We start from the raw sequence: 15,414 nt of genomic DNA on the forward strand, positions 1-15,414 counted from the left end.
AATCTGCTTTTGCAACAAAGTGCACATTTTTAATGTCTTGATGCATGCTCAATCATCCAGGTAAGGAAATCCCAAAAAGTTTCTCCCACTTTTTGGAACAATTTTAATATCTTTCTAAATTTTAGGTTGGAATAGTTGACATCTCTAAAACAAAGAGAACCAAACTAGTGCTGTTTTCTTGAATGGGATGTTAAGTGTAAGACAGGAGCTTTTTAAATCCTGCTGTGATGGACTGCAAATGCTGAGAAAATCTTTTCTGCGTAAGTCATTTAAGCATAAACTAAAGAGAAGTGGGCCAAGAACAAAGCCCAGTGGGATTCCTGTTTTAGATAAATGATCATCATTCACACACACTGATCATGGTTGTGAAACCCACACATGTGGAAAAGTCCATTTGATGCTTCTAAACATAAATAATGATATAAATAATAACAATTAAGATTGTATAGAAAATGAAGGATTCTTATCTAGAAAACTTGTAGGCTGGATGTGACTGATGAAATTTGAGTGCACGGATAACTTTTACTTTACAGTAATATGAAATTCAATAGTTTTTAGTACCACCTTTAGCAGTGCTCGCTTTCACCGTGGAGGAATTTTCGCCACTCTTCTTTACAGAGCTTTCTTAATAACCCAGCACAGCAATTCAATCAGGCTGAGGGTTGCAGTTTGGACCATTGTAACACCTTCATTCTTCTCTTTTTTAGCCATTCTGTTGTAGATTTGCTGCTGTGCTTGGGCTGAGGTTTAATTGTGGATCAGATGGCCTCACATTTGACTCAAGAATATTTTGTTATACAAAGTTCATGGTCAACTCACTCACTCAGAGGTGCCCAGCTGCTGTGGCTGCAAAACAAGCCCAAATCAATACCCTTCAGCCACCGGTTGACATCTGATATGCTGTGTTTGGTTTTGTCAAACATGGTGCTGTGTATTACAGTCAAACATTTCCACTGTGGGTCTGTCCAGAGGACATTGTTCCAGAAGATGCAACTTTTCAAACTTAAGCCATGCTGCCATGTTCTTTTTAGATGATTTCTCTTGGTATCCCTTCCAAACAGGCTATACTTGTTCAGTCTTTATTAATTGTTCAGTTTTAATTCTTTTCTTTCTAATGTTAGGGTAAGCACCAGTGCCTCATGCTACTCCACATTATTCGATTCCCCTTAACAGCTACCCTGAGGTACCCCTGAGCAAGGTACCGTCCCTACACACTGCTCCCCGGGCGCCCAATGGCTGCCCACTGCTTCACTGAGTGAATGGGTTAAATGCAGAGAGCAATTTCCCCACGGGGCTCAATAAAGTACAATAATGTACACACTTTCTATATATATAATCTGACTAGCCATAAAAAAACTAGAAGCCTTTATTAGAATTTAAATTAAATTCTAATGCATGATGTGTTTTGTATTTTGTGGTGTTTTTATACCAACCTGGAGACAAATGTCATGGGATGAGACACTGGATGTTGCAGTTTGCATCTCCACAAAAATAAATTGCAGTATAGGATTGAAAACATTGAGCTGTAGTATGTAAAGGGATGACATGATTGTCCCTGACAATGCAGTGCAATGCAGACCCATAAATTTCAGAAATACTTTGTATGTCAGTACAGCCATCATCAATAACATTTGTGTTTAACATCAGCAACAGCACGAGTCCCTGTCTTATTCCTCATTGGGCTCTTATAATTATAACTTTACAGCTGCCTCCATTTACTGGTGATACAGTGACGCACTTCTTTCAAGACAGACTTGTTTAACAGAGCTTGATACTCAGCAAATGTCTTCTTTGTTAGCTTACCTTAAACTGCATGCATCCTCTATCAAAACCACTTCTCTATGCTACAGGATACTGTAGTTAGAAATCCTTTTTGTGTGTTGTACCTGATTAGAAAAGCAGGGCTGATAGATCCCTCAGTGTGTAGGTATTACTGTGTTGTATTACAGCTTTAATGATGATACTTTGTCAGCAAAGGCAGCCAAGTTCTCTCTCCTTCTCTCTTACCTCTCAAGCTCAGCAAAGATAAGTTCCTATCGACTCTGTCTTCGCCCCTGGCCCTTTCTCAAATCCCTTTATAGCGTTATCAAGTCCAGTGTCAGAGGGTTGTCCTTCACCTGTTCAACACACGTACTCTCATAAAGGTCCACTGGGTACAGTCTTTGTCACCTTATTGCCACACAAATAGGAGTAGCAGATTAAGACGTCAACACACAATTTAGTAGGTGAGTGTGTGCCAGGGGAAAGAAACAGGTCACCTTCTGAGTGAAATGTCTGCCCCTCCTCCTTCTTGTCTATCCTCAGCCCACCTAGTGCATGCCTATAGTTGGCCTGTACAGGTGTCTGTGCTTTTGCTGCAGACCTCATGATTGCACAGTTGTTATCCCCAGCTTCTTTGCACCCTGCAGTGACGCTACGCAAACCTGCTTATCTGACAGCTCCTGACATTGTGGCGGTGGTAGTGGGGGGTTTGGGGAATAGCAAGAGGATGGGATGGTGAATGTGGAGGGGGAAATGGAAAGGTATGGATAGAAGAGAAGGAGACAGAGAGAAACCCAAGGGGAAAAGTGCTAGCATCAACAACCAAGTCACTCCTGTTGCTAGAATTACCACAGAGGGATGCAGACGTGTCTGGAATTGCTTGGTTGAATCTTTAACTTTCAAAACCCCTCGAAAAGTGTAGGGAAAAAAAAAAGAAAGAACCTCCCACTCTCTCAAAGGTGGAGTGAATCAGCCGCTCATGCACGGCACACTGTTCTGCTGAAGAAAAGCTTCTGTAATGTGGTGTCAAATGCAGGCTAAACAAAACATGTCAGCATAATTCTGACTAGAGTATGTCCAAAGGAAAAAAAAATGTTTTTTTTTAAACTTCAAGATGATGCCGAGTATCTTAAAAAAAACACAAAAAAACACATAAGTGATATTGCACTCAATATCCAGTGCAGCATGAAATTGTTTCCCAGTTTATTTCACATTTCTCCGCAATGAGGTGGTAACAAAATTTGAACGATGTCTCATTATGATCCATGACTTTTTTTTTTTGGTCCTGCATGTCACCTTGCAGTTACTCGGCAGTCTCGGTGATTCCAGGTTAAGCTGTCAACAATAAAGTGGCTTTCTGAGTGGGTCTGTGTGGATGCCCTCCTCATTTCTTCATACGACGCGCTGGCCAGCAGATTGCCTTTGTTTGGTCTATTTCCTTGCCGATTTACTCTCCCAGTGAGAGAGCAGCCGTGGACTGAGCTGAGATGAGGCATGGCTTTATCAGACCACCATTACACTTCACCTCCATTCCATTTGCACCTTATTATTCTCATCTCACCGTGAGGGCGCGTGCGTGCCCGGCTGTTTGTGTTCTCTGTGTTATCGTGTTTTACTTTTGAGTGTGCGTGCGCGTCGGTGAGAGAACGCCAATGTAGGCGAAGAAGAAGAAGAAAGATGAGAGAAGGAAAGGGAGAGAAAGGAGCGTCCATATGATACAGCCATTACACCTCATGCAGGTTCCATTTGCACCTTATTGTTTGTCTCATTGCTGGAAAAAAGCAGGTGATTTACCAAGCCTGAAGAGGCAGCTGATCCCTTTTCCCTCGGCACGGTGCTTTGTGTGTTTGTTTGTGTTTGTATGTGTCTGCAAATGTGTGCAGCACATCCATTCAGACGACCGTAGCATTCGCTTGTGTGCAATGACCCAATTGTGGGTATGAATTGTGACAGTATCTCCCTAAAAAAAATTACATTTTAATGGCTAAACGGTTGTATGTTGTATGGGTGTGAACCTAAAAATTTGACGCCTCTCCGTGTATGTGTGTGTGTGTTTACCCCCAGCTCCCTCACCACTGACCAGGGCACGGACCTGATGGAGCATCTGACCCAGAGATTGAGCCTCCATGTTGCAGACCTCACCCAGCTCTCGTATGTACAGACACAAAAAACATCCCACATTGTTGCAAATAATGATTTACCGTGCCGTTTACAAACCATACATCGAACAGAGGATAATTGGCCTCATTTGAAATGTTTTGTTTTGTGCCTTTGAGGATGAGGAAGCAGAATGAAGGTTGTCCAGTTGCTCTGAGCATTGTGAAAATGCTCTGCTACACTGCCACAAACTGTAGGCGTTTGTTGTTTTTTTGACCTTTCGGAGTGTTTGACTTCTCGCGGGGAGCGAAATCAGGCCTAATTACCTCCAGACACATACTGATGTCTCCATTGTATTCAAAACACTGCCTAGCCGCTATTGTCACTGTGCGCCTTGTCAAAAAAAGAGAGCAGTCAAGCCATCAAACGATTTTTCGTTAGAAGCAAAGAGAGGAAGCGAACGAAAGGGAAGCAAGCAGTGAATAGAGAGCTGGAAAACGAGAAAGTAGTCAGCAGGAGGCGGTTAATATATTAATGAGCAGGCGAACTGTCCTTGAACCCAGGCTGTTTTGTGCTTGTACCATGGTTCTGCTGTACACTTGGTGTCAGACCATGTAGGAGGCAGAGGAGACATGTTCACCGAAGATCTGACAAGCCTTTCAAGACACTCCTGCAGGAGGAGTAAAATCTGGGTGGTTCAGTAACACTCGCAGCATATGAACACCAAAGCCGGTGCAGTGCAGCGTGAGGCTGCACTGAAACTGTAGATACAGAGTATTCGGGCTCAGATAATAGTTCCTGAGAGGGTGAAACTATCAGAGCGTTCTGTATCTACTGTTAAGCATCGAAAATGCGCACAGGGGCCTTAAAATAAATGTAGCCAAGGAGGCGTTCTGATCTCGATCTTTAAATCCAACCTTTGGGTTTAGGAGGACGAGGAGGACGTAGCATAGTGCCGGCGCTGATTTCGTTCATTTTGTTATTATACCTGTCATTTCATATCACTCAGAATCAACTCCTGACACTCAAACCCAATTAGAGGGTATTATTGCTGTGGGCTATTATTCGTTTAGAAAGGGGTGAAAGACCTGAGTGAAAGTTGACTACAGGATAGTACAGCACAGGTACCTGCATTTAAAGTGCTACTTAAGGTGCAATTATTATGCTTTTCTTTATTTCCTGTCATATCTATACCATTACAATAGGAAGTAATCACATTACATGTAGCCACATGCTTTCAGGCTGGTCTAAACACCCAATTTTACACAGTTCTACCTTCATCTTGTCACAGAGATGATTAATAATGCTTAATATGGTTATCTCTGGCAGTGAGCGCAGACGTACCTGCTGGTCAGATCTTTGGTTTGTGAGGGGCAGCCAATAAGAAGAAGTGAGAGGAGCCAAAACAGTTTGTTTCAAACACTCACTAAGCTGACTGCACCAATTAAGGCTCAGTATAAAAATGAATACACATGATTATAAACTGTGATTCATGCACAGCTACTCTAGTAGAGTCCAGGAATAGAAATATGGAGTTGAATATGAGCACCACAAAATGTAGTATGAATTAGGATTACACTGAGTTTAATCTGTTTACAGAATTTAAAGAAGTATACAATATTTACAAAATATAATGTTTACAAAAGTTCAACTTACAAAGGGAATAAAAACCTTCTTTGATTAATTTGAAGACAAACTATCAGATTGGTTGCTGTGGTTTGATTTAAACGTAACGTAACAACAGGCATAGACATGAGTTCATAAAACTCAAGTTTTCACTATATTTGAACAAGCAGTGAATTTTTTCTTACGTCACAATAGTGAAGTGGGGGTGGGGGGTTCATACAAAGATGTACAAATGACGATGTGTCCTCTTCTTTGGAGTCATAATGATAACACAGAGAAATAATACACGTGTTTTTAGAATCAGTGGGAATAAACCACACATACCTTTGTCCCCAGTGTCCTTTGAAAATCAATATCCCCACGAATGTTGCCACAGATGCTTGAAAAACCATCATCATTGTTTTTTACACTATAAAACTTACCCAGCAGTATTTCTCTGCATGTACGTGAGTTCATTGCAACTAATAACTAATTCATAATATTCATAAAAGAGAATTAAATGTTATATGGTTCAGCATTTCTGTGAGTGTACAGTATCAATGGTGCCTGCTCATTATAGTCATTTAGCCAGTGTGAAAACCACACAGTTGCTTGAAATAAAGCTTTCCGAAACACATCACGTCATTCTGATATGGAAGAAAGAATACAGCAAATTTCCTCTTTGTCTGACTTGTTTATCTGCGTCCTTTTTTTCCCTTTTTACAAAGTAATGAAAGCGCATTCATGTAGAAATAGCCGAGGCGAAGGACATGATGCAAGCTTATTGTGCCTTGTGCTGTGCGGCCTCGACAGGTGAGTGTTTGAAAGCCTCTGTCTGAATATGAGTCGGCTGGAGTACAAGAGCTGGGTCGGAGCACGCCGCCCTGCTTCGGGGGGTCTCTCTTTCACACTCGTTCTGATGAGCTCTGATGGTAAGAGAGGAGGAGGAGAGATACTCAAATACGACAACAGGCAGGCAGAAAAGACTTTCAGACAGAGAGTATGAGAAGAGGAGGCCTGGGCGCCGTTAAGATTTTGAGATGCCGAACACAATTATGTTTGAGCTTGTTCCTACGATAATCAGCATAAAATTTAAAAGAGAAAAAAAATTTGAAAGAGACTTGAAATAGCTGGATGATGATGGGCAGGGGATGAAATGTTCCTTTTTCAGATGACGTAAGGGTTTTACTCTCTAGAAACACTAGGGGGAGTGGGACACACACTCACTGGTCCATCCTCACACACAGTCTGTGCAAGAACACACACACACAAACACATCCTGCCAATATCCCGCCAAGCACTCTGCACGTACATACTCCTCGTGTCCCACCAGCAGAGCTAATATGAAGTCCAAGCTCACACATCCGATAACACAGGAGGCAGTGCGAAGTCCTCTAGATAACTTATCTATCTTAACTTCATCTCCCAACTGTGGCAGTCTCCCCCCGCCTCCCAGTATATTTAAATAGGGTTTGTGCGGTTTGAAAAAAAAAGGGAAAAAGAAATCACGTCAGTTCAATTTGAGATGCATTGAGATCTCAGGCAGAACAGCCAAGGAGGACGAAGGCAGGGGTAAAGATTGTGGAAACATTGACATTTACGAGAGCAAACAGAGGTGAAGGCGTTAGAGAAGGACATATTTCCTTCAGACCTCTGTGTGTGTGTGTGTGTGTGTGTGTGTGTGTGTGTGTGTGTGTGTGTGTGTGTGTGTGTGTGTGTGTGCCTGATCACAAATGCATCAGTGCACGGCTGGGTCCGTCTGTCTGGCGGTATTTGCCCGTGTTATTGCTCCTGGCCGAGTGAGCGTTGCTGCCTCTGTACCAGGCTGACTGATGGTGAGTGGGTCTGGGTCACAGCACTCTGGCAGTCTGATGAATCTCGCTCTCTGTTGTACAGTCTGGCAGGAAGTACACTAGAAATGTACGTGCACTTTCCTGGACATAACAATTCCGACATGATGATGTACTGAAATGCCAAAAATGGGACCCCCACACGCTCTCTTTTCAGTGTTACTTATTGTCGTCTGTCAGTAAATTATGGACAAAACATCTATACATGTGCTGTTATATAAGTCATATACACTAAACACATTTTATCTCCTTAATTTTAGCTCTTTCAGACTCATTGGACTTCTTTAAAGCTGTCTCCACTCTCTTCACTTACTTAGAGAGTAAGATAAGCATTGCCAACTGGTTAGCTTAACTCCGCTTAGCATAAAAACTGGGGAGAAGAAAAGTACAGCCACATACAGCTCATACAGTCTGAATGCAACTAAATAAGTCTATGGTTTTATCACTTTTACTATACACTCAGCAATCACTTTATTAAGAACTTAATACCTCCATTAAGTTCAACATTCAACTGTTCTTTAGCACAGATAGCTAAACAGCCAATCTCATGGCAGCAACTCAACGGATGTAAACATGTATACGTGGCCAAGACAACATACGGAAGTCTGAACTAAGCATCAGAATGGGGAAGATGGGTGATTTAGGTGAGTTGAATGTGTCATGGTCTGAGTATTTCAGAAACTGCTGAGATTTCCCAACAGAACCATCTCTAGAGGTTTCGGAGAATAGTCCTAAAATGAGGCACACCAACCACTACGTTGTTGATGTCAGAGCTCAGAGAGGAATGGCTTTTAGCTGATAGGAGGCAACACCAACGCAAATTAAAACTCATTACAATCAAGGTATGCAGAAGAGCATCCCTGAATGCACAAGATGTAGCAGAATTAGCAGTAGAAGTAGCAGAAGACCACCCCTGGTGTCCCTCTTGTTAGCTAAAAACAGGAAACTGAGGGCACAGTCAACAGAGGATCACCAATATTGGACAACAGGAGACTGGAGAAACGTTGCCTAATCTGATGAGTCTTAATTTTTGCCATGACATTCGGATAGGGTATGATCACAATATGGGATAAACAACATGAAAGCGTGCTTCCACCCTGCCTTGTACCAAACATTCAAGTTTCTGGTGGTGGTGTAATGGTGTAGGGGATATTTTCTTGGCACACTTTCAGCACCTTATTACTAACTGAGCATTGTTTAAACACCACAGCCTACCTGAGAATTGTTGTCCATCCCATTATCACCACAGCGTACAGGTCTTCTGTTGGCTGCTTCCATCAGTGCCGTGTCACAAAGTTCAAACATCTCAAACTGGTTTCTTGAACATGCCCTCCACAGTAAGCAGATCTCAGTGCAGCAGCTTTGGCATGTGGTGGAAAAGGAGATTCACATCATGGACAAATCTGCACTGCATGGACAAACTTCTAACACAGAAATAATCTGTAACAGGTTCCTCTGTGTACCAGTGTTAAATTACTTCATTATTCCAGAAGTCTTGTTTCCTTTAAACAAGTGACAAAATGTACTCATAAAGAAAGAAGAAATAGAACAATTTTATGTGACGGTAATAATATCTTAAAGAAGACAGAATAAAGCCTAGCACTACGCTAGAAGCAAAGAAAATTGGTCTTTATTGTATAAATTGTTCAAATAAGCAGATTTGTATTAGAGACAGGTGCAAATTTTCGCACCTCGGTGGTTAAATTTTCACTTGCTTAAAAAAAAGAGCCATTTGTGACTGAATGAAATAATAAAAGTACTTGATAATAAGCTGATTGCTCATTCTGGCCTTTTCATGTTTTTACTAAATTTGGGAAGTGATGATCGTTTGTTTGTTCATTGTCGGCGTCTCAGTCGTCACTGCTTTAATATTAATGTTGAGTCTTGAGGAAAATGACCTCATTGCTACATTGGTTACCTTTTCCCACTTTTGCTTTGCTGGTCCGTGTTTAAAAGCGAGCCACACTCACTGCTGTGCAGTCGATGTGTGTTTGCTCTCTTAGTTGTTAAAAATGGTCTCCTTGCTTCTAGAAAAAATGAGTAGGATTTTTTTCTTTACACATTGCTTCACAGGTTTTCTTTTCCCTTGACCATTGTTGGGCGGTCTCGCCGAGTCTGCTAGGGTTGTTAGATTTTATTTTATGGCTAACCTCGGGGACCTTCAACATTTATTCTCCTCCAGGGTGAGAAGTCTGTTGCTGACTCCTGACCACACAGAGGAAAATGGGTGCAGAGAGTACAGGCAGGTTACCGCAGGTGAAGGGAAAACAAGGCGCACCGCTCATGACTGTACTTTGCTCTTTGGCCAATTTCAGGCTTGAAAGGAAAACAGAAATCATGATCACTCCACATATTTTCTGGGGGAGGTTTTGTTTGTTTTTTGGGTAATTTACAGTTTCTCTTCTTAATATTTCTGATCTGTTGGTGAAACATATGCCTGAGGGCTTCTGAGTCAATATTTAGCATCTTTATGATCCTTTGCTGTGCTGCTTATAGGAGTCATTTCCCCCAAAATGTTCTGCTTTCCCAAACACTTAATCACATCTCTGTTTAACATACATATTTTTAAACATATTCCTACATACAACATTGCTTTTAACACTTGGTAATTTTGGCTGTTCCTTTATTACTCATGTGGATGGATTCACATGTTTTGATCAGACCAGAGAATGCGTTCCTGTAATCGGAATACTTTTTTCAAGTAACAAGTAAAGTAAGGGATTACTGTTGCAAAAAGTAATTAGATTACTGTTCCTTTCCCGTAAGCACGCTGCGTTACTGCAATACTGCGTTACTAAACCGTGATTTTGTTTGTGAGAGTGTCCCATGACAATGACGTACAACCGCGCTCCATATTATCCATTGTAGATCTCAACAGACGTGTGTAGATCAACAACGGATAATATGGAGCGTGGCGTGGGGGAAAGTATGACCATACAGCATTTAATGCGTGGAAGTACTTACATTACTTTAAGTTTCAAAAGTGACATAAACATTAGCGTCCACTGTACACTCTGCGTGGGACGAAAACTTCTTTCTACAGCGAAAAATTTAATCTGATTACTTTATGAAAATGTGTGTGACTTCACCGTCCACTAGGGGGCTTCATATTGTGACTCTCACTTGAACAGGTGGCCCCATAGAAGAGTGGTTTACATGTCACAGGGTGGAAGTAATTTCAACGTTTTATTCTGTGCATTTTATAGTTTGGTTTTACAGTTGCATGTTTCTATATTTTTTGAGAAGTTGTTACTTTCTATTCCTACTTCCTTATTAAGGTAACTATCAAAATATCATTTAGAAGTGTAAAAATCTAACCTGCCAGCAGCTGTACAGGCGTTTCATATGACATTTCTTATTTGTGTAATATTACAGTAATCAGTAGTTGTTAGAGATTTTGTAAACATCGAGCTCGAATGGCTGATTCTACTTGCTTCCAGTCTTTATGCTAAGCTCACCCGTAGTTCGATCTTCACAGATCATGGACCTGAGCTGTTGAGCGTCTTCACATTTTTCCAAAAACCTGCTCATTCTGTTTCTCCTTTGCTGTTTATCTGCAGCGTCCTTGGCCCTGCCTTGACGTTCAGAGTCGGTCCGAACCCCAAGAACGTCACCACTGCAGATCTAGTTCAAGTTGCAGGTAAGAGCAGCGGTCCGTATTTCCTCACATGTCGCCCTCACGCAATCGTCCCATTGACAACCTTCACTGCGATTCATCTAATTTTTACCAGCCGGACCACTCTGTGACAGTCTGGGCTCCAGTAAATGAGAGCACAGATTAGTTTCTCCCGATACAGTAGATAGGCTGGTGTTCATCTTGTTCGGACAAACCCCCGTCCCTAAGAAGATTATCAACACCGGGCGATGACAGATGACCATCAGTTACAGAGATGATGAGCTCAGCGTGCACACCTGCTATTTCTGCAAACACACACACACACACACACATATATAGTACACAGCACAGTTTATTTGGTGGCAGGTTGAAACAGGTTTGCAACGGCCAATCAGACGGAGTGTACACTTGTGTGTGAGTGTGCCTGCATGTATGCACTTGTTTGATGTAGACTGATGGAGAGCTGTCACCCACAGAAAGGAGGTTGTCAGTATGCGCTGCCTCCACTCTCCTGTTCGATGTCTGCACTCCGATTAGCCCGGCGTTGGTGTTAGTGCGTGCAGCAAGTGCGCCTATGTGTTGGATGTGTGTCGATGTCCTTGCTTTGGTCGGAAATGACTTTGAGAAGCACAGCAATACTCCCAACAGTCAATATCATCCAATATCACCCCACTGGAATCAACATGGTGGTGTTGTTATTGGCAGAAATGTGTTGCTGCTCCAGTTTTTCTGCGCGGCGACATTTTTTTGGCACCAACTCGTTTCCCATTAGGGAAGCGCTGGATGATGGCTGATGATACAGACTTACCGCAAGAAAGCCTGAGCTGGGGGCTGAGCTTCGGTTCAGCGGGTTTAAGGGTGCGTTTTCGCACGCGCGTGTGTTTGCCGGATTACGGTGTGTGTCTATCTTTATCCCGCGCCGTCATCCCACTTTTGCAGTGTTTGTTTAACAAAACAATCAACTGAACAAATATCGCGGGCGTTGTATGCACGAGGTATTATTTTTAAACTGTATCGTTTTGGGTTTTTTTTATTCTGTGTTAACGTTTTGTTTTTCTTCTTCATCTCCTCCCTCCCCTCCTCGCTTGTGTGACTGACTTTGATGAGGTAGCGTGTGGCGAGAGCTAATGACAGGCGTGAGCAGGGCTGAAATGTCAGACCAAATGTTAAGTCAACATGATCATGAGCCTGACCCATGTTGATGAATTATGAATACAGCCCACCTGAATAGCAATTTGTAAAAGTGAACAGACGGAGCTTATCAAGCTACTTCCCCTTGGATCCATTGTTCTTTTATCCCAGTAGACCGAAGAGTTTCAGCTCGGAAATGTATAAAAAGTATAGAAATAGCACTTAGAGATAGCTGACTGGTTGGATCCTCTCTCCGTGTGTCCCCCCGGTGACCTTAGATTAAATCCTACCAGAGCTTTATTCCCTGCGCCCCCTCCTACCTTGTTGCCCACCCTCTGTTTCCACCACAGTGTGAAGTGGAGTGGACTTCCCACTCGCCTCCCGATATTAAAAGCAATCTGAAGTGCATGCACAAACTGTCGCTTTGTAGCTGTTTCCCAGCTCCAAATGAGCATGCGTGACACCGAATTCAATGCAGTGCAGCAAAGGCGTGGTGATTTCAAAGCGGTTACCAGGTTGTGGAGCAACAGCATGGTTAAAGTGCAGTCTAAAAATCAAACTGACACCCACATGCAGTGGCCACCTGGGTAATCCTGGCTGACCTTTGCCTTATGTGTGACTGTGCATAAATGACGTGGCCTCCTAATGAACTCATCGAAACCCCTGCTGTACTCTGTGCCCAACCTGCCGCTGAGAGCCTCCACATCCAGCCTGATGGCAGTCGTGAAACTACAAAACCCAAGAACGATGGTGAGAATGTAACAAAATCATCTTTCTTTGAAGCAGATCAATAACCATTAAACAGGTCTAATTAGTCATTTGCCACCAACATGAGAGAAAACAGAGATGCCCGTAAAGACAAGTCAATTTTCCTCAATAAATTTGCTGCAAGCGATGATTGCAGGAGACTCTTTCAAATGCACCAGTAACAAGAAGATTTTCACTTTAAAATGATAGAAAAAGAAGCAAATCTTTACAACTGAGGAGCGAATAAACATAAATGTTCAGGATCACTCTCGGTAAATGACTTCAGTGGCAATCAGAATCATTTTTATTCAATTTCACTGTTGACTAAATGACGGCTTTCATGCACTGCTTTTGATATTTTGCATGAAGAGAAGCTGTTGCCATCTAATTTTCCCGTCGACTAACATCTGACGGTTTTAGCACTACTTGTGTTGTAGACTGGTTTTGAGGACTTCCACTAACAATTACTATATTTCCATTATTGATTATTCGGTATAGAGTTTGGTCCCAAAAGGAAGAAGTTAAAATGTGACTCACATGCTCCGAGAGTGGAGAGCAATAAAGAAATTAGAGTAATGAAACAAACTGAAAAAGATGCAAATACTCATATTTCAGGCGCTTGAATAAGCGTTGAGAGTGTTTGCTTTGAAAATGACTTGCGATTAATCTTCCTGTGGACTAAAATATTGTTTTAATGCTGTTCAGAAAAATGTTTGCTTACTGTCGGAGCTGCAACAAGTTATCATTTTCACTGTCAATAAATCTTTTCCTTATTAATTTAGATTAACAAGTAAATTGTTCACTGTCCTGTGTGGCTAAATAAAAATGGTAAAACGACTCCAATTTAGCAAGTTCTCAGTCAGGTTTGTTATACGTTAAACCGAGTACCTTTACTGTACTCGGCAGTGTCTGAAAGAGGTTAATATGGCTCTGCTACATTCTGCTGTCCATCTATCTGCCCATCAGTTCTATTTGATGTGTTCAATGCTCCATTGAAAAGAATAGACAAAGAGACTCGGTTGAAAGGCATGGACAGTATAGAGGAGATTTGATAACTCATTGAAAAGCATCTTTTAGGCAGCAGGTTCTTAGCGGCTGTGTGGTGAAAGGCCTGCTGGGAGGTCTGACTGTATTAGTGGAGGTAGAGGCTCTTGTGTTCTGCTCAACTGGAAAACCGCAGGACAAAGGCCCGCACTGCCTAATCCCTGCTCGGCTGCAAAACAAAAGAGAAAGCTGCTGCTTTATCAAAACTACAAGGCATTCTGTGTGTCCGTGTTAGCATGTGCGTGTGGACGTGTGCGTGTTGGTGTGTGTGATTTTGTTCTTTTTTTCTCTCTCTCTCTCTTTTTTTTGCAGCTGTGTTCATACTGTGCCAAGAAAATGATTTATTCAATATTTGATGAAGTGGCAGCCAAGCTGTTAAAACCAGTGTTGAGATGTGTTGTTTAGAACTCCACTTTCTTTCTCTTTTTTGCCTTCTTGTTTCCTCTCAGTGATTTCTAAACATGTAAATCACCTTCAGTCAGTGGGAAATAGATCTGTCAGAACTGCTTCTGCTCACCGAAAAGCGACGTTTTGTAGCTGGTGATGGATTTGATCCACTTACATGTTTGCGCTCTTCACGGTGAGGAGGTGGATTTATGTGTAGGAAGGGTGTTTTATAAAGCTTCTATAATTATGACTTATTTTATATATATTTTTAAATTGATAAAGATGAGATACGATGCATTTTTGCAACACAGTTATCATACCTACACGTTAAAGTATTTTATTGATTAGCTGGGAGGAAAACTAATGCTGGATGACACGGCAACTGTCTGCCTGCGGGGATCGAGGATGTCCAGGCCAAACACCGGGGTGTGTGACTGTGTGTTGAGAGGGGCTGTAGGTGGTGGGTGGGGAGCAGGGTGAGGACACTCCTATTGTCTTGGCTGTCACGGTTGGGCGACCCCGGAGCCCCTCGGAGGCCTCAAAGGCCCCAGAGGCCAGGCCGAAGCAATGAGTCCACAGGCCCCCAGGCCGTGAGAACCCCAGCCTTGGTCAATGAGCACTGAGAGTCTGGGGACCCCGGGAGCAACTTGCTGGGCCATCTGGAGCAGAGAGCAGAGACCCTGACACACGGCTGTCACCCGAGGCAGACACGCAGAGATGTGGACATAGACAAAGTCTGCCCCCGTGTTTCTGCCTCCGCTTCTGTCTATCTGACACACACACACTCTTTCACTCACATGTAAGTGACAGCAGAATGGAGATTGCTGAGTCAAACGGAAGATGATGGTGAGAAAACTCCTGAGGATTTTACCAGGAGGAAAACTGAATTGCTATGCACCTAAAAATCCTTCCCAAAATAAAGTGCTTGCCCCTTGATGGGGCAGAAAAGTTGAAAAACAGTAAGTAGACTTGCTTTTTTAATATGAAGACAGGTTCTAAGCAGACTATTGTCATGTATGCTGGTATGATAAACCATTAAACCGCCAACATTATGATCAGTCTTCCCAATGAAAGGCCAGCGGTCTCTGTTTTTGGTCTCTACCATCTCCTGAGGAAAACATCAGAACTCTTCAGGGGCCTAATTCTCAACTTTGTTCACAAGCAAAAAACTGCCAG

The 15,414-nt window shown here is 42.4% G+C and overlaps 1 protein-coding gene across 2 annotated transcripts in view; it reads left to right on the forward strand.

Annotated features, from left to right (window-relative positions):
• The window catches only part of ptprn2 (protein tyrosine phosphatase receptor type N2), a 151,741-nt gene that overhangs the window by 40,087 nt on the left and 96,240 nt on the right, over positions 1-15,414 (forward strand). For both annotated transcript variants that reach the window (XM_085286999.1, XM_085286998.1), the window contains exons 9-10: positions 3,826-3,912; positions 10,874-10,953. In XM_085286999.1, the coding sequence (XP_085143125.1) occupies positions 3,826-3,912; positions 10,874-10,953 (167 nt within the window). The remainder of the gene's footprint in view (positions 1-3,825; positions 3,913-10,873; positions 10,954-15,414) is intronic.

Source organism: Mchenga conophoros, linkage group LG9 (assembly GCF_057382185.1).
Source record: "Mchenga conophoros isolate Kocher_MC1m ecotype Shallow Benthic linkage group LG9, M_conophoros_male_GT1.1, whole genome shotgun sequence".
Taxonomy (NCBI): domain Eukaryota; kingdom Metazoa; phylum Chordata; class Actinopteri; order Cichliformes; family Cichlidae; genus Mchenga; species Mchenga conophoros.